Raw genomic sequence first — 25,130 nt, forward strand, 5'->3', positions numbered from 1 at the left:
TCTGAAGTTAGCTTAGGCAAATCCTTTCATCTTCCTCTGCACCTCCACCAACTCCCATATGTTCCAGAAAACATTTTATGTAGAAAGCTATTGTGTGCAAGTGTGTGTGTGTGTGTGTGTGTGTGTGTGTGTGTGTGTGTGTGTGTTTGAGAGAAAAAGAGGGGTAGAGGAACAAAATAGATCAGGAAAGACAATTTGTACCTGGAACTCCAGATTGGCATATACCATCAAGAAAATATTTTAAGATCCCAGAGTTTACTCCAGCACTGTAAAGCTTAAATTAAACACATTATTACATTTATATTCTTTTGTAGAACAAAGGCCAGATGTCCATGTCTTGATTCCATGGGTAGACATGTTCCACGACTCTATTAGATCAGCATTATTTTGAAAATTATTTGCAAGCATATTTACATTCTTTATCCAAATTACATTTACACAAGATTATCATAAGCACACAGAAATCTAAGAGAAAAAGCCAAATCTTTTATAATATATATTTTCGTAATATTTAAGTCCTTTTGAAAATCATATAGTATAATGCAGTGTCATTTATAAGATATAATTCCCCATTCATACAAGGATAATAGTTTACAACTATCTTCTTCAAATGATCAGAGTCAATGCTATAATTTTCCAAAAAACATTTTGAAGAGGAAAGAATACAGATAATAGTGTCACTGTTTATCTTGGGCCTGCCTTTTTCCTCTTAGCAATTTTGTCTTCAGGCTGCCTTCTTCTGTAGTGGCAAATTCTGAAGGCAGCAATCAAAGGTTTAAAAAAAATTACGATTAAACCAAAATATTAAGCAGAAGTGCCCAACCTCAGTAACTGTACATCTTACCACATCTGTTATCCTTGGACCAACCACAGCCAAGCACCAGAATGCTACACACTATAGAAGGGGAAGAGTAGAGGATAGAGAGGGCACCCTAATGTCTCTAGTAGTCATTCTCTTTTAGTTGACACTTCCTTTACCTAATACAATCAACTACCATCTATCTGATCCATACCGTATGCTGCCTCTTCGCATCCTTTTGGCCATTTGAAAATACAGGGAACTGAGTCATCTTTCCAGGTGACCTTAGTTATGGGATTGTATGGGGAACACTGGTGGAAGGTCAGGGTGACAGCAAACTCTTCGGGACTTCAGCAGGAAGGCTGCTTGGGGAACTGGAGGGCCCATCAGGGCACAGAAGCAGCTCTGGGGACTCCAAGGCCCATCTCATGGGGAGCCTGGGAAGCAGGGTCCTGGGCTTTCTTTCGGTTTAGTTTTTCTTAGGTGCTTAGTCCCAGTACCCTGGGAGAGTCTACCACATCGCTGACTGCACAGGGCCACCAGAGGGCAGTGCTACCCTGAGTGTCGTGCCTGCTTGAAGGAAGGTCCCACTTCCCGACCTGAGGCTGGGGGTGAGCTCACCACATTGCCCAGGAAAGCCCTCGCCCGCAGCTGGCTGTCCAGGAGGCCCTCGGAGGCGGTCCCTAAAGCCAGGGGAGTGGCGGGCGCCTCCCCAGGGCCCTGTCCTCCTGGGCAGCAGTCCCCTCCCCCTGGCTGAGGAAACCCGAGCATCGGGGCAGAGTCCACAGGGTCCCACGGCCACGAGGGGCAGCCGCAGGCCTCACACGAGGGGATGTGTATCCAGGTGAGGACCCTGCGGCACCCTAGGTCCCCAGCTGGGGTGACAGCAGGGCAGGCGGCAAGGGCGCAGGGCCCCGCCCCCAGCACGCAGACCAAAGGGGAAGCGCCTCAGAGGCGTCCCCGGGAGACGGGGGCGGGGCCTGTGCAGGGCGGGAACTTTGAGCCGCGGTCGCAGGGAGCTCTGAGAGGGAGGAGCCCGGAAGTAGCGCCCTGGAGGCGGGGCTGCGGGTCCCGGATGGAGGGTGCAGCTCCCGGGATCCGTGACAGGAGAAGGTGAGTGGCCGGGAGCGGCCCCGGTCTAGGTGCCCACGCGAGGGGGGACCCGGAGGACTCTGCCGCGCCCTGGAGCCTCGGTACCGGCTGCCTGTCCCCTGGAGCCGCCGGGGCGGTCCCCTCAGCGCCCACCGCGGACCCCGCGGTCCCGGTTCTCACCTGAGGGCCCTCCTCCTGCTGTTCACAGCGGGTGGAGTTTGACCTACAGGGTCCTGTTCAGGACGCGGTGGCCTCAGCCGGGTGGCCTGCGCCGCGGACCTCAGAGGAGAAGAGGGGGCCTGACCCGCAGGCCCCTGGAGAGGGGAGGGGAGCCCAGGTGACCTGGGGGCAGGAGGCGTTTAGAAGGGAGACCCGCCCAGGTTTCAGGTGTCACTGACTCTGTGTCCTTTTGTTTTCCTGTGGCACCTGTGGATTCAGGGGTTTAAGTCCTGTTTCCTTCCTGCTCCTGGTGGACATGGGAAGAGACCCTGCGGGTTTTAAGGATTCAGCAAAGCAGTGCAGTTCCTGGAAGTGCCATGGAGAGAGCAGCGATAGGGTGGGCATCAGGGGAGGGAGTCCTGGGGCCCCAGGTTCTCCACTGTGTGTGAGAGAGTCGCCTGGGGACAGCTTTTGCAGAATGTGCCCTGGGATGATTCCCAGTGACGGCGGTTGATTGCTAAAATGGGTTGTTTGCATGCTTGGCTTCAGACACCAGCCTAAGCCTGATTCCTCTAGGAAACTCCAGGGAAATCACGAGGTGGACAGTCCTCTTGGACCTTTCGTTTTAGAGATGAGAAAAGTGAGCTGGCAGGGTTTAGGTGATTTTCAAAAGGGTATTTTAATGAAAACCTCAGTGTTTCCTGATGCATGCTGTTGTGGGAGATATGCTTCCATTCTCAAGTGACCAGGGATTTGTATTCAGCCTGGCAGAGATGAATTGAACACCTGTAAGGAATGTGAAGTAGCACGTGTTCTGACTGCTCAGTGTCCAGTTAAGTCAGAACCTAGGACACGTGAGTCTGTAAAAGAGCACAGTGTAAGAGGTTAAGGTTGCATTTTGCCTAATACAAGTTATTGAGTTGAAGTTGCATTTGATAATTTTAAAATATTTAAGGAAGTACGGTGTTTGGTCCGTTTCAGGATTTATTCAATAGAGTATCGGATGTTGTTTCTTTTGACGGCACTGCGGAAATGTGAGCGAGAACAAGTTGGAGACATCTTTCAGGTGGAAGCATTGCCTGAGGAGGAGGTCATCAAGTTGGCCAAGAAGCCATTTTGTGAAGCCCCTGTTGACTCAAGGCTTTTGAGGAAGAATTCATGTGTGGAGACTAATTCTTCATGGGCCTTTGCATTTGGTGAGTCACGGAACATATCTGAGTAGATAATCATTTACCAACATGTCCACAATAATCTCACATATTATGTATGACAGGTCATGGCTCAGTAAATATTACCATTTCCTTTTTTGCATTTAAGAAAACTAATGATGGCATAATACTTTCTTTCATTTTTGCCTTGAAGTACGTCAGTATCTTGACCAAGCATGATTGTTGGTAGGTAGGATAGCAAGAACTTGAACTCAGGGATTTTATTGTCATGTATCAATCTATTGTTTTTCATTTATTTCTATTAATATATCCAGGTTGGCATCCATTACATTTTTAGCTTTTGACTTTCCCACCTATGGGCACCCTGACAGCCCTCAACTCCCTGTAAGCACAGACAACTCTGTAAGGAACATGAGGATAAATTTCCCTGTGCATGTCCCCTTTTGAAACTGCTTAAGCACTATGTGGGTAATCTATAGACAGGTGGAATTTCTAGGTCAAAGTATGTATGTTTACTTCTTTGACTAAGCACTGCCAAGTGGCTCTTCTGAATAGCTCTGTATGTGGCCAGGATTGTATTATCTAACTTTCTAACTTTTGCATGTTGAGTAGATACAAAGTGAGAGGACACTGTTTTTGTTGGTATTTTTCTTTTCTTTCTTTTTTTTCTTTTGAGAGAGAGAGAGAGAAAATTTTAATGTTTATATTTTAGTTTTCGGCACACACAACATCTTTCTTTGTATGTGGTGCTGAGGATCTAATCCGGGCCGCATGCATGGAAGGTGAGCATGCTACAGCTTGAACCACATCCCCAGCCCAGTATTTTTCTTGATATCTATTCTGATGCTTTTCTTTGGGGTATTTTCTCCTGTGAAAATGGGCTTCCTCTGGATGCCTCTGCCCGTTCCTCTACTTGACCTTATTTTCTTCTTTTTTTTTTTATTTTTATCAAAGTGACTTCTTAATTCCAGTTTTATTAAAGACATTGTCCCTTGTTTGCATAGTCTATATCTAAAGCACTAGTCCTTGCATCAAGGCCCAGCTTGCTCTCAGCTGCCCCAGGAGGGGAACAAACTTTGTCAGTAGCCAAGAGACACCCCTACAGGGGCCACAGTACTCTGGTCCTCTGGTATCTTGCCAGCAGTTCTTCCCACGCTCAAAGAGGGTTTCAGACACTGAGTCAATGGTCCGGGTGGTCATTTGTTGCCTTCTAATCTCAAGTTGAGCTCCTCTGAGAGGTGATATTGAAATCCTTCTGTGTACCTGACCCATCATTTTAAATGATGTTCCAAGTTCACTTTTTGGTATATGTGTGGTTCTGGGGATTGAATCCAGGACCCTAAGCCTGTTAGACAAGTGATGTACCTGAGCTACACATTCAGAGACCCCTATAAATGTCTTTCCCCTTTGCCACAGGGTCTAAATTGCCAAGGCTGACATCAAACGTTCCTCTTGCCTCCCTGGTGGCTGGCATGACAGGCGTGCACCTGGGACTGTCACACTCTAGCCTGTAATGGGAACTCATGTGCCTCTGTCCAGGGCTGAGCATGGTTCTGCAGAGCTGTGCTCCAGGCTCCCTGCAGGGCTGTGGAGGCCTCTGCTGCCCAGCAGCCCTGGTGTCCTCTCCAGTGCTCCTCCCAGCCGAGGGCAGGCAGCTGCCCATTGCTGTAGGCTGACTTTATTTTCTTCTTATGGCACTCATACGTTCTCAAGAGTATGTTGGATTATTTGTCCATTACGAGTCTAACAGGTCCTCTAGAACGTTCAAACAATTAGTAAAATTCCTAAATAGTAAGTGAGCATGCACAGAAATTGGGCTAATGTTTTGGGAAGAACAATGTTGGATGATATATTCATGGCTTGAATATATCATCCAACATGAAGTTATATTTTATTATTTACAAAATAATAAAACAATGAAGCAATACCATGGGCTGAGCTAAAATATATCCCCAGGATCTTAGGCATTCTGATCATCTCTGGGTAATGAAATGGAAGTAAAGGTATCAAAGCCAATGATCATCTGTTTCCAATTTTCTGTGATTTGGTTCAAGTTGTAAAGTGGTGATATTTATTAATTAATGGATCAAATAGGTTCATAATTGTTTTAGAGTATAATTAGGTGCCTTCAAACTTTTGACTGTATGTGCACATTTGAGAATGGTTCCAGCCATTCTGTCATCCTTTGGGTCATTCCCCTTCTATGTCCTGTGAGACATTTTCTATGTGAGGCTTTAAAAAGAAGAGAATATTGTGTAAAGAAACCTTGGGATCTGTGCAGTATAAAATTGAATGGGTTAATTCAGAAATCAGAAATTCTATTGAAAGATATTTGCATGAGCCAAATAAAACCTATTTTTAGGCATCCTGGTGAAGACAAGGTTTTATCTTTATGTCTCATTTTCTATGTTTTGTTGTTGTTGTTGTTGTTGTTAGAATGAAATTCATATGTTGCCAGACCATTCTATCAGATGTGTAACTAGATGTCATTTAAATTACCCACTTTTACATGGTAGACATTTTTTAATGAACGCTGCCTGTCTGCACCTTTTTTAAAAACAGGACTGGGATCAGAAGCCCAAATACCAATGGTCAGCTGGAACATATTTTTCATTTGGCCTACCTGTCAGTATTCCCTGAGGTCATCTGTGCAATCAGCTTTGTTACTCCTGCTCCCTCACTGGATTTCATAGAAACCATTGCTATGTATCGATCAGGGACACAAATCCCACAACATTGCGTTCTTTGAATATCCAGAGTCCCACTTTTCACTTTGCCATGCCTGAGATCAGCAGAAATATTTATCAGCAAATGTGAGATTTTCAAAGATCCAATTCTATGTGCTCCTTTCCCAAAGAGCCTTAGGCAGGGATATAGCATACATAAATATTAAGTAAAGGCCATAGTTTTTAAATTGTCATCCATTGAATAGTTGACACATGTCTGAGATACTTTTTATTTTGGAGAAGGTATTATTTAATAGGGAATTCCAACAGCTACGTAATAGTGAAATGAGAAGTCTTGCATCCATTTAATTTTGTTTCTGATGATTTTTATGTGAAAGGATAAGATACTTCCTTGTTCCCTTGCAGATGTTGCCCACTTCTGTTAATGGATGCGGGGTGTCACCTACTACTTGCATATCTGCATGTTGGGCTTGACACTGCTATCGTACTTGGTAGTTGGCAGAAAGTCAATACTGAAGTTAAGTTCTTGTGTTCTAGCAGCAGAGCTGAAGATCCTTGGTGTGCCACATTCTGCAATCCATGCTGCTTTGTTCATGTTCCTTATTGACTTCCTGGTGAGCATCATGGTCTTCTGGTCTTGAGAATGGCCAAGCATTGCACTGTGAATGTGGAAGATGGGCATGTGGAAGGCTCCAGGGAGGAGGGATCATTGATCATGTACTCTAACCCATGTGCCTGTTTAATGACCTGCTTTTTTTATTTTTGGGTTTTAAGGGAGACACTGCACTCAAACACTTCTGTGCAGCTGGGAATTCAGGCTTCTGCTTCACCTTTAAGTAAGCATTAATGATTCCTTTCCAGAAGACATGAGAAGAGAGAGTGAGCCTCTGATATCATGCAGGTTCCTTGCATTGCCCATGGGCTAGAGGAGAGAAGAGTTGCTTCATGAGATTTGATCCCCTTTTTCCTGAAGAGTTCCACACAGAGGTGAGTCCCCAGCATATTTAGACACCATTTCAGACCCCTTTGTTGACGGAAATGAATCAGAGCCCCTGATGATGTGGATGAGCTAAAGATGGATTTGCTATGAATTTTCTATTTCGTTTCTCAGGGCCTGAGTCAAGCCAGCCTTTGTGCTGTCAGCACATGAGCTGCTGGTCAAATGTGAGGAAGTGGTCTTGCTTTATGAAAAGACCACCCTGATTCAGTGAGCCAGAGGCAATCTGCAGTACCTGTTTTCCTGTAAAGGCAGATTGCTGTGGATGGCCTCTGGCCTCATCATGCAGCCCTGCTCAGAGTAGGGGATTGAGGATCCAGGCAGATCCCTAGTTCCTTTTAACCTTTATTACCATTGGGCCACCCCAGGGTACTTGGACTGTACCTGGTCTTCTGGCCTGGGTCAGGGGATGTGAGGTTTGGAATCCCCCTCTGTGGCAGGATCCCAAGGCCCCCCAGCCTCTTGAGGGCAGGCACATCCTTCCCTAATTGTGTTAGAGGGGGAGACTTTTCCCACCCATCCTCATTCATGCTCATCACACATTTTGTAGCTTGACACCTGAGGACCTTTATTCATTAACTTAGTGGTTAGTGGTGATGGTTGCTAAGACTAAATGACTCTTTCAAGGTTACATCACTTGTATGGTAGGGCTAGAGCATGGATCTTTCTAATTGATTTCATGGGACTCTCTCATGGAAACTGTGACTGCCTCCTAAACACACACTCTACATTTGGAGTGTCAAAATTCTTGGCACTGCCTCCTTGGAAAGTGTATCTTGTCTTCTACATGGGAATTTCACAAATATTTTCCTTTGGTTTGTGGAGGTCATGCAGAAGTGATTTTATTTGAAATAGCCCAAACAAGAAATACCAGTTGTCTTTTTCGCACATGGATATGTGTAGTGAACACCCCTTTCTGTGTGCTTGCATGAGTTGCTCCTTTGAATTTGTTGAAGAATGGTTGGTGGGGGAGCAAAGAAACGAGAGATGGATATCAATGCTTGTCCAGTATTCTGAAGTGAAGAATGTATTGAGGATGTGAAGGCTTTTCTAGCCAGTTCCTATGGCTCACTCAGGGATCAGTCAGAGGATTCTGTCTGGTAGACTCTTTAGAGTAGATGTCAAAGTGGCCTGGTCGTACCCTGTCCAGGACTGAATGCTGAGCTTGAGTGGAAGCTTCTTGTCAGTTCAAGCATTTCCATGAGTCTGTCCTCTGTTCTCTTTGTTTGTTTGTTTGTTTTATTTTTTCAGTTTTCAGTGGACACATCTTTATTTTATTATATGTGGTGCTGAGGATCGAACCCACTGACTCGCGCATGCCAGTCGAACACGTTACCACTTGAGCCACATCCCCAGCCCCCTCTGTTCTCTTTTTTCCCAGCAGTTTCTAACAGGAAAGGAGAACAAACATTGAAAGTACGGTGATTGATTATTTATACCAATGTTATTTGAATCAACTTTGTATAATTCAAAATTAACTTTTTGCTAGTAAAATTTCATATGTTGAGGAAATATTGAAAATATTGGGGTTGGGGGATGAGGATGGGCAAATCAAATATTTTTGAGCACCAAGACCTGTTTTTTTTTAACTTAAATAATAAACTGCCAGAGGACCACACCAAGTAGATATTTCCAGAGACAGTGGGAAGGTAGTGGCACATGAGGAAGGGAAGAGCTCTCAGGATGGGAAGAGGGGGCCGCTTCAGGACTCACTGGGCATGGCACGAGGCTACTGGCCATGATACATGCCTGGGCCCATTGAGTGGGGCAGATCCATGCTCTGTGTCCCTCTACACTCCTCTGTAGCCTGTGTTGGCAGCAGATCAGGGAATTGGGGTCAGAAGTGCTCCCAGTAATATAGGCACCAGCCCCCAGAGTGTGTTCCTAGCCCTTTCCCCACCTGGCCTGACTTGGTGCTTGTGTTGATGCAGGGCTGAGACTCTACAGTCATCAGAATGTGTCTGTGGTCCAGATCCATCCTGCATGGCCAACATGCTCAGACCTTCAGCTGGGTCCTAGGCCTGCTACAACCAAACTCTGTCAACTGGGTGGCCAACCACAGAGGAAGGGCCTTCCCTCAAGCTCCAGGGGCTCAACACACTAGGTGTTGGGCGGTCCCACTGCCAAAACACCTCACAGGTTCCTAGGGGACTGTCTCCCCAACTCTCCCAGCCCTTGCCCACTCTCCTATTGCTGCCCACGATCTGTGGTTCCCATATGGGCATCCCGTCCTGGCTCCAACCTCACATAGCTGGTATTCCCCAGTCTTCCTGGTATCTGGGTCCAGACTCTTCTCTTCCTACAAGAATATCAGATATTGTATTTGGTCCCAGTTGAGGCTGTGTTCCATCATGTGAGCTCTTAGCTTCATCACTGTGCAAAGACTCTTTTTCCACACAAGTTCGCACGACTTTTGGCTGGCTAAGAATTTTCAGGCGACACTTTTGTAATGAGTACACTTTCCTTCCTTCCGATCTCTCCCCAGTGAGCATTCCTCACACCCTTGTCCTAGTTCTTTTATGGCAGTTTCCCTCCTTATGGCTGAGAGGACCTAGTGACACCTGGATTCACACGTTCTCCTTAATCACCAACACACTGCAGAATTCTCCAAAGGGCCATATATGCTCCTGGAAGTTGGTGGTGGAAATAGTTCTCCATCCATTAATCACTAGTCACTCACTAATGTCCTTGTGTCCTTGACAAAGGCTCTCCCTTTCCTGGTTTTCCTGAATAGAAATCCTCTTGCATCTTGGATGAATAGGGTTATACATTGTGCAGAGGTTGTTGGTCCACTGAGCATCTTAGAGACTGTTCTTTATGGAGCCTAATGATCCTCATTGGGGAATGAGGCCAGGGTCCTAACTGTGGTTAGTGTGAGGACACCATGGGTTCAGAAGAGGGAAAGAAGGACAAGGGAAACTCAAATGTCCCTTCATGGCCCCTGGAGTTAGAGGACTTACCTCTTTGCACCTGGGATCAGGAGACCTCATTTCCTTGAGGACATGCACACTCAGACGTAAATCTTGAGTGTGGGTTCCTTTCTGGGGTCCAGGGCTGTTGTTAGCCACCAGGAAAGACAGTGCTCTCCATGCTGAGTGGAGCCATTTTTGCCAGGAAAGGGAGCCCATGGTCACGCCTTGTGCAAAGCATCCCACGCCAGGGGCTCCCATCCCTACATTCCTGTCCTGAAAGGAAGCCACTCAGAGGCAAGGTGGGTCCAACCACCTCCCATGTGTTCACTCAGCACTGTGTTCCGGCATCACCCCAGTTAACAGTCTTGATGGGATTGGACGTGGCTCAGAATGTCACCCTCATGAGCTCTACCCTGCTACAGCTGCAGTTCTGCAGTGGGAGAAACTCAAAACCTCGAAACACATGCACATGAAAGAAAAGAGCAAGAGCCAGAGCCCAAACAGGCCAGGTGTGGCAAAGACAGCTGGAGTGCCTAGATTGGGACTCAGAATTATGTCAGTGGGGTGGCATTGCTGCTGGCACCAGCATGATAACAGAGAGCCAGCCCTGCTCAATTTGGGGAGCAGTGTGTTGGGGAAGGCAGCAGAAATTGAGAGGCAGGATTGAGTTTGGACCTAGGAGGAGGTTGGGTAAAAGGCCAGTGTGGGTTGGAGGGCCTGGGCAGATAGAGAGAGGCCAGGGCACACCCCAAAGCCTGGGGACTGCACTTGATGTCCAGGGTTGTGAAACACTGCCTCCCCTCTTACTCACAACTGAGAGCAAGAGGCATTGATGAGTTCAGTTTGTGTGCAGCTGCATCCAAGGTGGCTTGGCTAGGTACCTCTGTTTCCTTGACTCAGGAGGCTGGGAGTCCAGGCTCCACTGAGTCTCAGCTGGGAGGATCAGAATCTGAGTTTATGCCTGTGTTCCTAGTAGGATCCATGTTGGCTGAGCCTCAGTGTTTTTGTAATGAGAGGATGGGTGACTGTCATGTCTTTATCACAGGACATACTTGCTAAATGGATTTGTTTGCTCTGAGGAGGAAAGAGAGGGGGGAGTGGTGCTGGAGACAGGGATGCAGACAAGGGTCATGGACTTGGCATAACTCGGTCTTGGAGATGATATCCCATCACCTGTACCCACTTCAATTCCCATGAATCAGGAGGCTGAGCCCCCTTGAGGTGAGGGGTGAACCGGTTCTGGGCAGCAGGATGCTGTGGTACCTCGGAGTCTCTGTGAGACCCCAACACTAGACACACTTGGCCCTTTTGAAATCTTAGGAGAAGCTTTGGGAAGTTGTAAGGCAGAGGGGAGCAGCCTCTGCATCTCAGTGCCCTCCAACTTGCCATGGTGTAGAGAGGGAACTGCAGCCAGGATAGGACAGACATTGGCCACGTCCCTGTGTGGGACACAGGCGTGATTGAGTTAGAGTGCATTATTTTTCTCTCTCCTTCTTCTGATTGCCCCATCTCTACATTTGTGCTTTAGCCACCTGTGAGTCCCATCTCTGGTTTCAGAGAGAATAGAGGGTGTTATGGGCCAATAGACACAATAAACCCTAGAGATTAGATGCTACCTTACTTTCCAGAAAAGATTGGGCACACCATGAGTTGCACAATGATGGGACCAGGGTCCAAAAGCTGCTGAGAGGGAAGGACTGGTTGTGAATGCATTTTTGAAGGCTCCAAGCTGGAACTCTAGTGGTACCAAGCAGGGCAGATGCTGGTGGGGATGTTTGGGTAGTTGTTGGTGAACACATGCGCACCTGAGATGGGTAGGCATGGAGGAGAAATCAGCAGCCCATAGGGCTTTTGAAAGTGGTCTTATGTGAAAAGAGGCTCAGGTATGGGCACAGGAAATGACATCATTGCCTTGACAATGGATCAAACAGAACATGGAACCCTGGTATCCAGGCACCCACTTCACTGACCAAGCCATCCGAGCTCATTTGGTTGGAGAAACTGGAGTGAGAAGGATGTTCCCCTGTCCTTGTAAACAATGCCGAGCCTCAGGCTCCCAGGAATCTCAGGGGGGCCAACTAGCCCTTTCGTGGATACACTGGGTGAGGCTTCATCTTAGACGCCAGATCCTCTGGCGATTGTTGCAGAGGAGCTCAAGAGTAACAGTGAGTAGGACAGGGCAGGTGAGCCCAGCAGGCCCTCTAGTCTGATCCCTGATGAGTGGCCCAGGACTCCTATTCTGACTGTGTGTGTGTGTGTGTGTGTGTGTGTGTGTGTGTGTGTGTACTGATGGGAACTGTCCCATTGTGCTTTGACTCTAGTGTATTGGCACAAGTCATTTTTCTGTTTGTCACCATTTCCATTTTGAACCCACCATTCTTGGTCCCAACCCAGGGTGAAAATGATCAAAACACGGAGGAGCCCTTCAGCATACAAAGCCTTGAACCTTACAGGCAGGACCAGCTTAGGAATGAGCTCCTGCCTGACATTGGTGGGAGGAACCTACATTTCAGCAGCAACATGGGGTTAATCTCCTGGGATTTCATCCCCACCCAGCACGTGCTGGATCTCTTGTTCCCAAGGTAAGCACCAGACCACCAAGCCCAAGTGTGTAGCCCCCTCATGCCTGGGTCTTGGGGCTGCCATGTACCTCTCAGGGACCCAAAGGTTTGTAATACCTAATGAGATAGAGGACCACACTCATAGTGGAAAGTCAGCCCCGAATGGGACGAGTCCTGGAGGTGCCTGCCACAGCCTTGCAAGGGCAGTGAACTCCCCTCTGAGGGAGAGAAACCATCCTGACTCCAGCTGATCCACAGAGGTCCGTGGAGCAGTCCCCACACCGGGCACCACAGCTCAATGGTGTGCACTGAGCTCATTCCCAGGTGGACTCAGCGAGGCCATGTGGTCTTTCTGGTGTGATGTTGGCTTCGTGAAGAACGTAAATCTGTGCCAGAGGCGTCTCAAAACTCGGGCCTTGGGAAAAGCACTTTTGGATTAATAAAGACGTTAGTTTCCATAGTGGGACAGAGCATCCTAGCTGGGACATAGCTGGACAGGGGCTTTGGACATGGCAGCTCCCACACCCAGAGATATGTGGGAATCAGCAGTTTGGGCTCATTCACTGATGAACACAGAGAAAGCACCCACTGTGTGAAGACACGTTTCCAGTCATGTTTCATAATCCAGTGAAAAATGAGGTGCAAATGACTGCCATTGTGTCCCTTTTCATGGGGGTCAGGCTAAAACCGCAGGTGCCATGAGTACATATCCTACATGTGAATGCATTCCTGACTCCATGAGGCATAACTGCACGTTGTCCTCTTCAGTGACTGTGGTGGACCCCTGGACCAACTTCAACATGGAATGGGCTTGGGGTCAAGAGGGTGGGCTCCTGTTTCCACAATAGGGACCTGCAAGGTGATTTGACTTGGGAAGGCTGAGGAAAGACTGCTCTCCCCAATTCTGTTTTCTGCCTGCAGTGTAAGGTGTGGGGCTTCAACAGTAGGAGGGGTAAGGCGGGGAGTTGTAGGTAGTCATGGTCCTCTGGGAGAGCCCCTGGGACAATGGATCCCCCCACACCACACCTCCCTGTCCTCCCCCAGGGCCACAGAGATGTGGTCTGCACTCATGGGAAAAGAGAGGTCCACTGCTACTCAGGGGGACTCAGTGAGAGCTCACAGAGAATGAGGTAGCACTGCAGCCCACGCCAGGGGAGGAGTTGTCTCTTGAGCCCTGAGAAGAGTGGGCAGGAGGACAGACACTCCTGGAAGGTGCATTACAGGTTGGAGAGCAGGTAGCCAAGAGGAAGAAGAGTGTCAGGCCTGCCAAGAGGAGGGGAGAGCTGGTCAAACCATGGATCTAGCGCTCCTTCATTGAAGGTTCTTTGCCTGTGGCGACCTGTCCTGTCCCTGCCTGTACAGCCACTGTGACTTGTCTGGGGTGGACTGGTGTCTTCAGAGCCAGGGAAGGTTCAGGAGTGTAGGGTCAGAGGTTTGCTCTGGAGGCCGTGGCGAAGGCAAGGCCAGGGTTTTGCTGACTCCACACCTGCCTCCCCACAGTGCCTCACCTTCCTTCCTGGGGACCTGGGTGAACTTCTTCATCGAGGCTTCCCATCAGCCTCCAGGCTCTCTGAGTCTGCAGCTGCTGCTTCCGTATATGTATCTCTTCCTGGAGCACCAAGCACACCACCTCCTGGCCCCAACTGAAGATGGCATATCAAGCCAGGCAGAGCCTGAGAGCCAGGCGGACTATGGTGAGTACCTAAGGGTATATGAGGAAAGGTCCGACTGCTGTCCCACTGCATGGAGTCTGTATGCCTGGTGTTGTGCTGGAAATTAGGATAAGCCTTTGTCCACTCAGGAAGTGACCCCAGTCTTCAAAGAGGTCCTGTGTGGGCTAAGGGCCTGAGTTCTTCCTGGGAGCAGGGGTATTGTCTGTCTGTGCGAAGGTCAGGGCAAGGCAGTCATGTTGGCATCTTTTCTCCTCTAGCTACAAGCTCAGTTCCTGTCACGGCTCCTAAGCCAACCCCAGAGCCAGAGCCTTCTCCCTGGGAAGGGGCAGAGCTGGAGTCCAGGACATCAGGGGTCTCCACTCAGTACTCCCCACGGCCCCAGTACAACAGGCGGGTGAGAGGCAGGTGCCTCATTCACGTCTACCTGGAAAACGAAAGGACAACACAGTATCAGAGCATCCTGGTGAGTCTTCGAGCAGGGGAGTCTCCTGGGAGCCCATACTGGGGAAGACCGAGTCCACAGCAAACACCTTGGACTAGGCCTGTCTTCTTGAGCTGGAGCTTCTGGAAGGTCAGGAAGGAGAGCAGAAAGTGAGGAAGAGAGAGGCGGGAGAGCAGCAGCATGCCAGGTCTGGGTGCGAGTGGGCCTGCGTGTTTTGGGGTGTGCAGGTCAGAAGTGCAGGAGTGAGTGCTGGGTTCAGAGGAGGTCAGAGAAATATCGAGGGTGCAGGCCATCCTCTACTGACCTTGGTATTGAGGAGGAGTATATTGAACCATGGAGGTTGAAGCAGAGGAGTTGGAAGTCATTTTCTTGTGTGTGAGAGGGGATATGTTGCTGGTTGAAGGGAAGGGAGCCATTGTAGAATGATTAGGGTGGGTAGGTGTGGGTCACAGACAACTGGGGGCCTTGGAGGGGCCCATTAGTGTCCTAGTTTGCATGTATATGAATAGATATTCAGCGGCTCTCTCTGCAGAATTTTCCTGGGTGTGGAGTATCCATCATGAGACTCTGGTGTCCACCTCCAGGGGAGCCATGTTGAACCACTGCACCTGCTGGGTCCGAACCTCCTGATACCCCAGAAAGCACTGACACTCTTGAGCCCAGCAACTTCCATGCCTATCATTAAAGAGTCCTAGTGTGTGTTGTGCCCTGGCTGTCAGGACCAAAGCACCTAGGGTTTGTGCCTGGTCCACACAAAAATGCAGCTGCATCCCAGACCAGAGCAGGGATATGGAAGTCCACTGGACCATTCCTCCCATATTGATGGGACTAGAGTGTGTCTGTACAAAGCCTTTTGGTCCTTATTCCCTTGTCCCTGTAGGGCATAGCAGGTTGAAGCAAACTTTTGTACCAAGATTGGACTAGAGGCTCATAGGAAGACCCCACATGATCACATGAAGGCCTCAGGTAGCAGGGTATCAAGATGGTGCCCTTGTGTTGAGAGCTCACTTGTCTCTGATTGTCCTTGAGCACTGTCCTCTGGGTAGCTACTCCCAAATTCCCTCTCTGATGAGCTTTCTCCAACCCTGCTCAGGTGACCTGCCAGGACACGACTCCAGTCATCATCCGCAGGACCTTAGATGCACACTTGCTCCAGCAGGAGGATCCAGAAAACTACGAGCTTCTGCAAATTGTCTCGAACCATCACAGTAAGTGGAACCATCAGAGGGTAGGGAGCAGTGAGTCACAGTGGGCTCACGATAACTGGGAGCCAAAACACAGTGTGCGTTGGCCCAATGCCCAGGAAGAGTATGGTGGGACTTGTGCACAAAACAAAGTGTAATGATGGGGCATAAATCTGCAGGTTCTTCATGTTCCCCAGGGGCTGTGGACCTGCCTATCATGTTTTCTTTCCTTGGCCTGAGGAGGCATTGCAAAGCTATTATCCACGAGGGGCCAAGAAGAGAGGCTTCTTTGTCTTGTGTCAAAGAAGACAGACAACCACAGGGTGCCTACTTTGGCAGCCTTTCCTGACCTAGATGAGTACATGAGAAAAGCAGTTCAGTGAAGAATCATTTCTGGCTTCCAATCTTTCTATTCACTGCAAACTGAGTCCATTTAGGACCAGAGGCCATTTCTAGAGAGAAGTGTGTGGTAGAATAGAACCCTCCACAGCTTGTAAACTCTTCTGAGAGAGAGAGAGAGAGAGAGAGAGAGAGAGAGAGAGAGAGAGAGAGAGAGAGAGAGAGAGAGAAGAGGGGAGAGGGGAGAGGGGAGGAGGAGGAGGAGGAGGAGGAGGAGGAGGAGAAAAATGAAAATAAGTTGAAGGAGGAGACAATGAATAAGAAGGTCAAGATGACTATAAGAAGAAGCATGAGAAGAAGATGAAGAAGAACAAGAACAAGAAGGAGAAACACAAGCTGAACAAGAAGTATAACAATAAATTGATTAAAAATGTGAATGAGAATTATACTCATGAGGAGGAAATGCAGAAGTGGGGAACTCAAGAGAAATATATTGCTCTGGATGGCACAGCCCTGCTGTGGACATCCTCCACCCACGCTCAACACACCTCCAAACCATACCCCTCAAATTAGTGTAGCCCTGTATGAGTGGATGAATCCACTGGCAAGGTGGAGGCACCCACCATCAAGTGATTCCCCCAAACCCATGTGATCATTGCTGCAGTGGGGAGAAAACCTTCAACACATGAGTTTTGGGGACCAATCCAGATACAAAGTCTAGCTGTTTCTCATTGGTGGGTCCAACGTGAACTAAGAGGTTCTGGGGTGCGAGGGGCTATTTCCTTGAATGGTGTTCCTGTAGTGGACCTCCTGTGCATAGAGGGTCCTCAGGGAGGAATCAGTGGGGAGTCTTTGGTGGAACAGTAGCTGGATTTGGGGGCTCTCAGGTCTGTGTGTGAGACCTGAGCTGGCAGAGGCTCTCAGTTTTGGGGGATGTTGGGTAGTGTATTCCTTGAGTGTCACCTACCACGCCTCTGCCCCTGCCTCTCCAGAGCTGAGGATCCCTGCTGATGGGAAAGTATATTATGCCCTGGATGGAGGAGTGAATTATAATTTTCTTCTTTGGGAAACAGATGCCAGCAAGTCGTTGAAGGTCAAGCCAAAGGAGGTAAACAGCCACCTTTTTCAGTCTTTACTCCTGGTGCCACTCCACATCCTCCAAGGGGACAAGAACCTCAGGTTCTGGATGGATGTTGCAGAACGCCCACAGAGCCAACTTCCAGGCTGGGTGGGGTGCAGTTGCTGGGTTTTGCTGATGTTGTCATCCCCCACAGTTCTTGGAGCCTTCTGTGGCAGTGGCATCCAGGATCCCAGCAGCTGTGAGCAGCAGCTCTACAGTGGCTGCAGGATCATTGCCCCAGGCCACCCAAAGCAATGAGTGGTGCATGAGAAAAGTCACCAGTAGCAGCTCCTCTCTGCTTCACTCCAGCGAGCAGGTGGAAGACAGCCGCTTTGTTCACGTCCTCCTAGAGGGACAGAGCCTGAGGGAGACAAAGCGCATCCTGGTAAGCCCGACAGCAGGGCTGCCTCCTGGGTGTCCACACAGTGGAAGGCAGGAGACACAGCCAACCCCGGGGCTGTGGTGGGAAATAGAGAAAGGTCCGTCTTAAGGGCTTGACTTGAGGAGGAAGAGCATCAGCATGCCCAGCTCCAGCGGTGAGTTGGCCTGTGTACTGTGGGTTTTGCAGGCCAGAAGTGCAGAAGGAAGTGCTGTGGACAGATGAAGGCAGAGATATGTCCAGGGTGCAGGCTGCAGTGCCTACAACTTGGTATTCTCAATGAGTGAGGTTGGAGCAGAGGAGGTGGCAGTGACTTGTCACATGTGTAGGAGGGGATGTGTTCCTGGTGGCAGGGAAGAGAACCTCCTTAGCATGACTAGGTGTAGGAATTTGGGGTCGGGATCACCTGGGGGGTCATGCCAAAGCTTTGGAATGTCAGCCTTTGCATGTATGTGAATAGGGAGCTAAAGGGGTTCTTGGCAGAATTTCTATGGATGTGCAGGAGACACGCTAATGCTACAGGTGTCCAGCTGCAGAGGAGACATGTTCAGTGACTGCCAGTGCTGAGTCAAGTACATCATTACAACCAGACTCGCACCGAGCTTCCAGAGGCCAGGGCCTCTCAAAGCTATCATGAAACACTCAAGTGCACACTCTTGTATCTGAGTCTGTTTTGTGTAGTGGCATAAAGGACCAAAATTTTCAGTGCATTTGCCTCTTCCACCCACAAAGGCAGCCTGCATCCCAGAGCACACTTTGTGTGCAGATCCCTTGCCCATTGATGCCATCTCAGTGAGATGAGAGTGTGTCTGTGCATAGGCAGTTTGGTCCTTTGACCTGAGTGGAATGTGGCTCCCCAGGGGGAGGGGAGATGGCAGGTACAGGCAGATATTTGTACCAGGATTGTTCTAGTAGCACATTGCAAGAACCCAGGGGGTATATGGAGGCCACACTCAGGTAGCAGGATAACAAGATTGTGCCCTTGTATATGTAGCTGAGATTTCTCCTGAATGTTTGACCACAGTCTTCTGGGTAGCTCCTCTAAAAGCCATTCTCTGATGATATTTGTCCCACCCTGATCCAGGTGACCTGTCAGGAGATAGTGACAAGCCTCATCCACAGGGCCTTGGACCAAAATATGTTGCAGCATGAGGATGTGGACAACTTTGAGCTGCTGAGAATGATGTCTGAGAATGAGAGTAAGTAGGACAATCAGACAGGGGGGAGATATGATCCACAGTGGGCTCAGGATAACTCACAGCCAAGAGAAAGTGGACCTTGGCCCCAAAATACCAAAGTGTGGTGGGCCTGGTGCAGGAAACCAAGTGCAGTGATGGGCGTGTCCAATGTGGAGGGGCTCAATGAGGCCCCAGGGGGCTGCTGGACCTTCCTAAATGTGTTCTCCCCTGGACCTGGTCTGGCAATGCAAAGCTAATATCAATGAGGGCAAGGCAGAGAGAGGCTCAATCCATCATCAGTTTGGTTTATGGCTCACTGATAAGGATGCCTTCAAATGAAGAGGAGGAGAACATGGGTCCTGATTGGATCAGCATTGCTGTGGACGGAAGCAGCACAGGTTCTGATCCATGGCCAGGATATGAGAAGTCCTGCCTACTCAAGAATGTCAGGATTGCAGCAACTGGGAACAGGACTCAGTGAAGAGGAAGTCAAGGCCAGGGGACAGCCTCTTTGGGTTCTTTTGGGAACAATTCCAAGTCCTCTGTGCCTGGGTGCCCATCTACTGAAGATATCAGAATGGCCAGGTTATTATTCCTTCCAGCAACAAAGAAGGGCTCTGAAGAACGTAGGCCACAATGCTGAGCTGTCCACAATGCTAGTGCTCTTTCCTTTTTTGTGAGCCAGACACTCCTAGCCTCCACCATCCCAGCCTGTCCACAATAGAACCCACCATCTGTCGGGCACGTAAGTGAGTTTTCCCATTTTCACACACCGCCTCATTTGGGTTGGCTCTGTCTCACACATGAGGAAGACTGAGGTGCAAGGAGCTGGGCAAGGGGCAGTGTCTGTGAATCTCAGGGACTTGGGAGGCAGCGCAGGAGGATGGGGATTTCCAAACAGCCTCAGAAACTTAGGGAGACCCTGTACCCAAGTAAAAAGGCCTGGAAATGGTCTCAGTGCTTAGGTGCCTCTGGTTTTATCCCTGGTAAAAAATTACGTCAATAAGAAATTACCAAACTGAGGATCTACGAAGATGATTTCAGAAACAGACTTTCAACCCAAGCATCAGTTGAGAGCAAGCTCCAGACCAGGGGAGGTTTGTGTGTAACAGACGTCAAAAGGGAGGACTACCGGGGGCCTGGAACCCACTAGGTGTGATGGCATCTATGCCTTATGGCAGGAGGGTGGCAGTGATGCTGGCCCTCTCCTAGATTTTGGAAACCTTGTTTTCATTGGGGAAGCTTTATGGAGGTGGAATCTATTTTAGCAATCCTGGTCCAGATGAGGTGCTGACTACCACAGGTAGAAGCCTACCCAGAATGTGGTGTCTGTTATCCAGTCTTTCCTGACTGTGACAATGACAAAGAAAGGAAGTCACTTGTCTTTGGTCTTGGTTTCACTCCCGGCCATTGATTGAGAACTGATTTCATCTTGGACTACTGAACAGAGGCTGCATCTGGGCAGAAGAGTGTGATAGATTTGAACTCTTCAGAGGACGCCCCACCATTGCCAGAGAAAGAAGGAGAAGGAGGAGGAGGAGAAAGAGACACTCCCGAGTGGGTAGAGGATCACACGATGAAGATCAGGAGGAAGAAGAAGAAAAAGCAGGAGGTGAAACAAAAGGAAGGGTGAAGGGAGATACACAAGAAGAAGAACAAGAAGGAATCATGTAAGAACAAGAAAAAGACCCAGAAAGAACTACAAGAAGATGCAGGACAGAAAGAAGAGCCAGAAGTAGAATAAGAACCAGAATACAAGTACCAAGCAGACAGCTCATGATGAGAAACAAGGGGAAGGAGAGCGAACCTAGAAAACAATAGAATTCTCCAGGGCACCACCCTGTTGAAGTCCTCCCATGTCCATGCCCAACACACCTCTGATGGATACCACCTCCCCTCTGCGTATTTATCCATGAATGGATTCATCCAGGGCAAGGGGATGAATTCACCCACCATCCAACGCTTCCCTGAATGCCCATGTGTGAGCATGGCTGCCCTGGGGAGAAAGGCCTAAGCACAGGAGCCTTTGCCAATCCTGATGCACAGCCTAGCAGTGTCCCTTTGGCAGATCCAACCTGCACTGAGAAGTTCTGGGGCCCAAGGTGCTGTTTCCATTGCCAGGTGCTCTTTTGGTTTAGAATCCTGTACATCATCTTCTCCAGGGAAGAATCACTGAGGGAGTCTTTGGTGGCACTGTAGCTGGATAGGAGGGCTCTCAATTCTGGTGCAGGCTCGCCCTGGCGGAGACTCTCAGGGGGTGTGGGTGTTTTGTGGTATAATCCTTGAGTGCCACCTAACAATTCTGTCCACTTCGCTCTGCAGAAATCAAGGTCCCTGACCACTCACTCGTGTATCTGTCCATGAATCCGGGAATAAAATATTTCATCGTGAGGAAACGCCCCGAAGTCAAGGGAAAGGAGGTAAACACCTACCTTATTCAAGCTGTACTTGTACTGCCATTCCACTCCCACCTGGGGAAATAAGAAGCCTCATCACCTAGACATATGTGCTAGGAGCCCATAGAGCCAACCGATAGGCTGGGTGGCTTTCTGTTTCTGGGTTTGCTGATGTTCCATCCCCCACAGTTCTCAGAATCAACCTGCAAGTCCTCCAGGCCGCTTTCCCACAAGCAGGTGGGAGACACCTGCTTAATTCACGTCCACTTAGAAACACAAAGTCCAAAGATGGCCAAGAAGGTCCTGGTAAGCCTGGGAGCAGGGGTGTCCCCTGGTGCTTACACCTGGGTGGGGAGCAGACACTGGTCCAATACCATGGAATACTCATGCCCTCTTGCATTGGAGCTTCTGGAAGATCAGGAGGATAGATGGGAATCAAGAAGGGAGAGGTCAGTGTGAAGGGCTGGAGTTGAGATGAGGGAGAGCAGCAGCTTGTCCACCGCCATGTCTGAGGGAATCTGTGTGTCGGAAGGCAGCATGCAGTCCAGAAGGGCAGAGGCGGGTATGGGTGACAGATGAGAACAGGACAGGACCCAGGTTGCATGTTCCCCTGTATGGGATGTTGACGTCTATGGAGGACAGCAGTGTGAGGTTCTGCATGTTCCTTGAACAAGGAGCTGAGAGGGTCTCTCTGCAGAGTCGATATGGATGTGGAGCAAGCACACTAAATGTCCAGGTAACCCAATGACCACCCTTGCCGGATGAGGTGCCCTCCTACACCCCAGCCAGCACTGAGCCTCTGGAGGCCAGGAGCTCTCGTGACTGTCTTTCGTCACTTCTGTGTGTGGTCATGTTTCTGGGTCTGTTTTTGTCCCTGGAATCCAGACCAAAGCCTCTCGGTTTTGTGCCTAGGCCATTCCCAATGCCGCCTGCATCCTCGGGCAGACCTGGGATCTTGGAGGCTATTGTCCCATTCCTCCCAACTTTTGGGATGAGATTGCATCTGTATGCAGGTAGTGGGGTCCTTTCACTTCGAGAGGAGTGCAGCTCCACAAAGAGCAATGGCAGGTCCAGGAAGTCCTATGTACAAGGATTTGGCTAGTAACCTATGGGAAGAGCCCGCCCGATGAGCAGGAGGCCAGCTTCAGGTAGTAGGGTCATGGATGTTGCCCTTGTATTTAGAGTGGAGGTGCCTCCAGAATGCCCCTGCCCACTGTCCTTGAGTAGTCACTTCAAGGCCCATTTCCTGAAGGCCTGTCTCCCATGCTGCTCCAGGTGACCTGCCACGATAGGGCTCCTGTCGTCATCCGCAGGGCCCTCGAGCTACACTTGCTTACTCAGGAGAAGCCGGAGGAATATGAGCTGGGCCAAATCATCTCTCACCGTCAGAGTAAGTGGGACAATCAGATGGCAGGGAGCAAGGGTCAGGATGTGGACTCAAGTTAACTCTTAGCACCAGAGTAGTCTCTGACCCCCAAGAACACTCCAACAGGGTGTGTTTGGGCTCGTGCACAAAGCCAACTACACTTCTGCTGGTGGAAGGTCTCGAGGTCCAATGGTATACCCCAGTGGATATTGTGGCTCCCCACCAGGTGCCTCCCCTGGACATGAACAGGCATCTAAAGCTGACATCAGTGAGGAGTGAGGAGGAAAGCCTCTTTCCAGGAGCAGTATGGTTCTGTGGTCTGGGATAGGAGTGGTTTCAGAGGAACATGGGAATGCATGGGCTAAAGAGGGAACTGGCATTTTGTGGATTGAAGCAGTAGGATTGAAAGCCTTCTGTATGATCAGAAAACCACTGCCTGGGCAGAGCATTGCCAGGATTCTAGCAAGCAGTAACAGGATGAAATTGCGAAGAAAACACAGCCTGGGGGACAGCCTGAATCATCTGTGTTTGGGCAAATTCCCTGGTTGTCTGTACCTGAGTCCACCTGCCAAGGAGTGATCACAATAGCCAGGTTATGATCCCAAATTAAAGTCAGAGGAGGGCTTCCTGAGCACGTAGCCACAGAGCTCATCTGATAATAATGCCAGCACTTTTTCGTTGGTTGATTGGTTGGTTTTTTGTGAGCCAAACACCACAGCAGCCATTATCCCAGCCTATGTATGCTGAAGACCACCATCCCTATGAGTTCTAGGATCAATTTTTTCCTATATTAACCTACTGTTAGGTTAGTAGAATCTATGGAAGAGGAAGTCTGTCTGGGGCCTTGGTAGCCTTAGAAATTCATAGCAGAGATCCCCACATCCAACCCAGAAGGGATGGAGAACAGGCTCTAGGTTAGAGGAGGGTGACAGGAAACAGGTGTTCAGAGGAAGGAGAAGCTGGCTGTTGTATTCCCCCACCCAGGGTCATGACACCACTGGGCCATACACCGTGTTGGAGGGAAGCATTCCCTTTGCTGGTCTTTGGAACCATTGTTCTCAATAGGGCAGCATTTGGAATGTGGCCTCCATTCTCTGAGGCTGGTCCACATGGAGGTGGGCTCCACCAACACAGAAGCATGGCTCTAATGTGGTATCTGTGCTGGGTAGCCTGTCCTCACTGTGGCCATACTTGAGGAAAATAACTCAGAAGAGGAATCCTAGGCATTTTTCTCTGGGTTTCATAGCTTTCTCTTTGGTTGTGCACTGAGGCTGTCCATAAAGCTCTAGTGTGTGGCAGTGGAGAGTGCCTCAGCCCTTGCCACAAAGGCATAGAGTGAGAGAGAGGGAACGAGGCTGGCAGAGAGGGAGAGAGAGAAATGTGGAGAGGAGAAGGAGGACCTCTAAATGGAGAATGAGGATTCAGTGGAGCCAATAGGAACAAGGTATTTTTTCCCAGGGCACAACCCTGTTTAGGTTTTCCTCCAACCATGCTCAACCTTTCTTCCAGTCCCTCTCACCTCCCAGTAGAGTATTCATCTTGAATAAGAATTTCATGTTGACATCAGAGCACTCACCATCCAATGCTTCCCTCCAAACCCACCTGTGAAGGTGGCTCATGTGGGGTCTGAATCTTCGGCACAGGAGCCTTTTGTGGGAGATTTCAGATGTAAATCTAGTGGTGTGCTTTGGCAGATGCAAGAGGACCTGGGATGTTCTGGAGTCCAAAGCCTTTGGTAGGAACAGACATTAGGTCTGTTGAAGTGCTCTGCCTAGTTCTTCCTCAGGGAGGACTGTGGAGGTGGTCTTTGTTGGTATTGGTGCTGAATTGGAGAGCTCCCAGGTGTGTGGCTCTGACCTTTTCTGGCACAGGCTCTCAGATGTTGGGGTGTCCTAGGGAGCACCTCCTGAGCCACCTTATTTTGTACACCCCTCTCTCCCCAGAGCTGAGGATTCCAGCGCAGGCCAACGTATTTTATGCAAAGAACCCTCACACAGAATCCAACTTTGTGCTGAGGAAAAGGAGCCTCTCCCAAAAGAATGATGAGTGGATCCAGCCTCAACCTCCCTCTCATCCTACAAAGAAGGCTGCAGCCCTCCTGAGGATGCTTGCAAAACCATTCTGCTGCTGTGTGCCTGGGCGGGGCTGAGGCAGCCCAGGAATATTTACATTGATTACTATTTGCTTCAAAGTTTGAATCTATAGTTTGCCATTGTCCTTGACCTTGTTTAGTAACACAGTTGTTAATCTATCCTGTATTTGTTGTTTCCATTAATATATTATTATTTTAAAATATATATGTTTTTGTTACCTGATCTACAGTGATGATTTGAGTATACTAAATGTTGCAGTGATTCCTAAAGGACACATCCAAACCAACAGGAAGGAATGTTTCCTTGTATCAGCAAGAAGTTTGTTTTTTAGGAGTTTGGCAGATGGCATTATCTGAGTCAGTTTTCCAATGGGGGCAATGAAGTATTGGCTATCATGGTACAAACAGAAACAAAGACACACAAACACACACTAGAGAACACACACACACAAACACTAGAGCACACACACACACACACTAGAGCACACACACACACACACACACACACACACTAGAGCACACACACACACAATGAGAGATAGATAAACTGTTGGAGTTGGTCTCTTCTGAAATACTTTGGAGACA

General features: G+C 49.1%; 1 protein-coding gene across 17 annotated transcripts; it reads left to right on the forward strand.

The window, feature by feature from the left end:
• The first annotated feature begins 1,187 nt into the window (after positions 1–1,187).
• On the forward strand, positions 1,188–24,768 carry LOC144374164 (uncharacterized). Of its 17 annotated transcripts, none has more exons than XM_078037092.1 (15): positions 1,188–1,643; positions 3,032–3,246; positions 6,312–6,520; positions 6,768–6,893; positions 12,210–12,397; positions 13,877–14,070; positions 14,307–14,512; positions 15,585–15,699; positions 17,007–17,122; positions 17,289–17,519; positions 18,598–18,712; positions 21,014–21,111; positions 21,277–21,393; positions 22,363–22,477; positions 24,397–24,768. In XM_078037092.1, exons 4-15 carry the CDS (start codon positions 6,852–6,854, stop codon positions 24,600–24,602), a joined length of 1,743 nt encoding a protein of 580 aa, XP_077893218.1. In that variant the 5' UTR covers positions 1,188–1,643; positions 3,032–3,246; positions 6,312–6,520; positions 6,768–6,851; the 3' UTR covers positions 24,603–24,768. The 17 variants fall into 17 exon arrangements, with proteins under 17 accessions (XP_077893218.1, XP_077893209.1, XP_077893206.1 ...); XM_078037083.1 differs by lacking the exon at positions 1,188–1,643 and adding an exon at positions 1,812–1,912 and having other exon boundaries at positions 6,681–6,893; XM_078037080.1 differs by lacking the exon at positions 1,188–1,643 and adding an exon at positions 1,812–1,912.
• The last annotated feature ends 362 nt before the right edge of the window (positions 24,769–25,130 follow it).

The sequence above is a fragment of the Ictidomys tridecemlineatus genome, unplaced genomic scaffold (assembly GCF_052094955.1).
Source record: "Ictidomys tridecemlineatus isolate mIctTri1 unplaced genomic scaffold, mIctTri1.hap1 Scaffold_600, whole genome shotgun sequence".
Lineage (NCBI taxonomy): Eukaryota > Metazoa > Chordata > Mammalia > Rodentia > Sciuridae > Ictidomys > Ictidomys tridecemlineatus.

Excerpts from the sequence above, each read along its gene's own strand:
- LOC144374164 (XM_078037092.1), top strand. The coding sequence starts at position 6,852 with ATGAGATTTGATCCCCTTTTTCCTGAAGAGTTCCACACAGAG. Across the intron at positions 12,398-13,876 it reads CTGGATCTCTTGTTCCCAAG|TGCCTCACCTTCCTTCCTGG; the intron begins GTAAGCACCAGA and ends GCCTCCCCACAG. Across the intron at positions 21,394-22,362 it reads AGATGGCCAAGAAGGTCCTG|GTGACCTGCCACGATAGGGC; the intron begins GTAAGCCTGGGA and ends ATGCTGCTCCAG.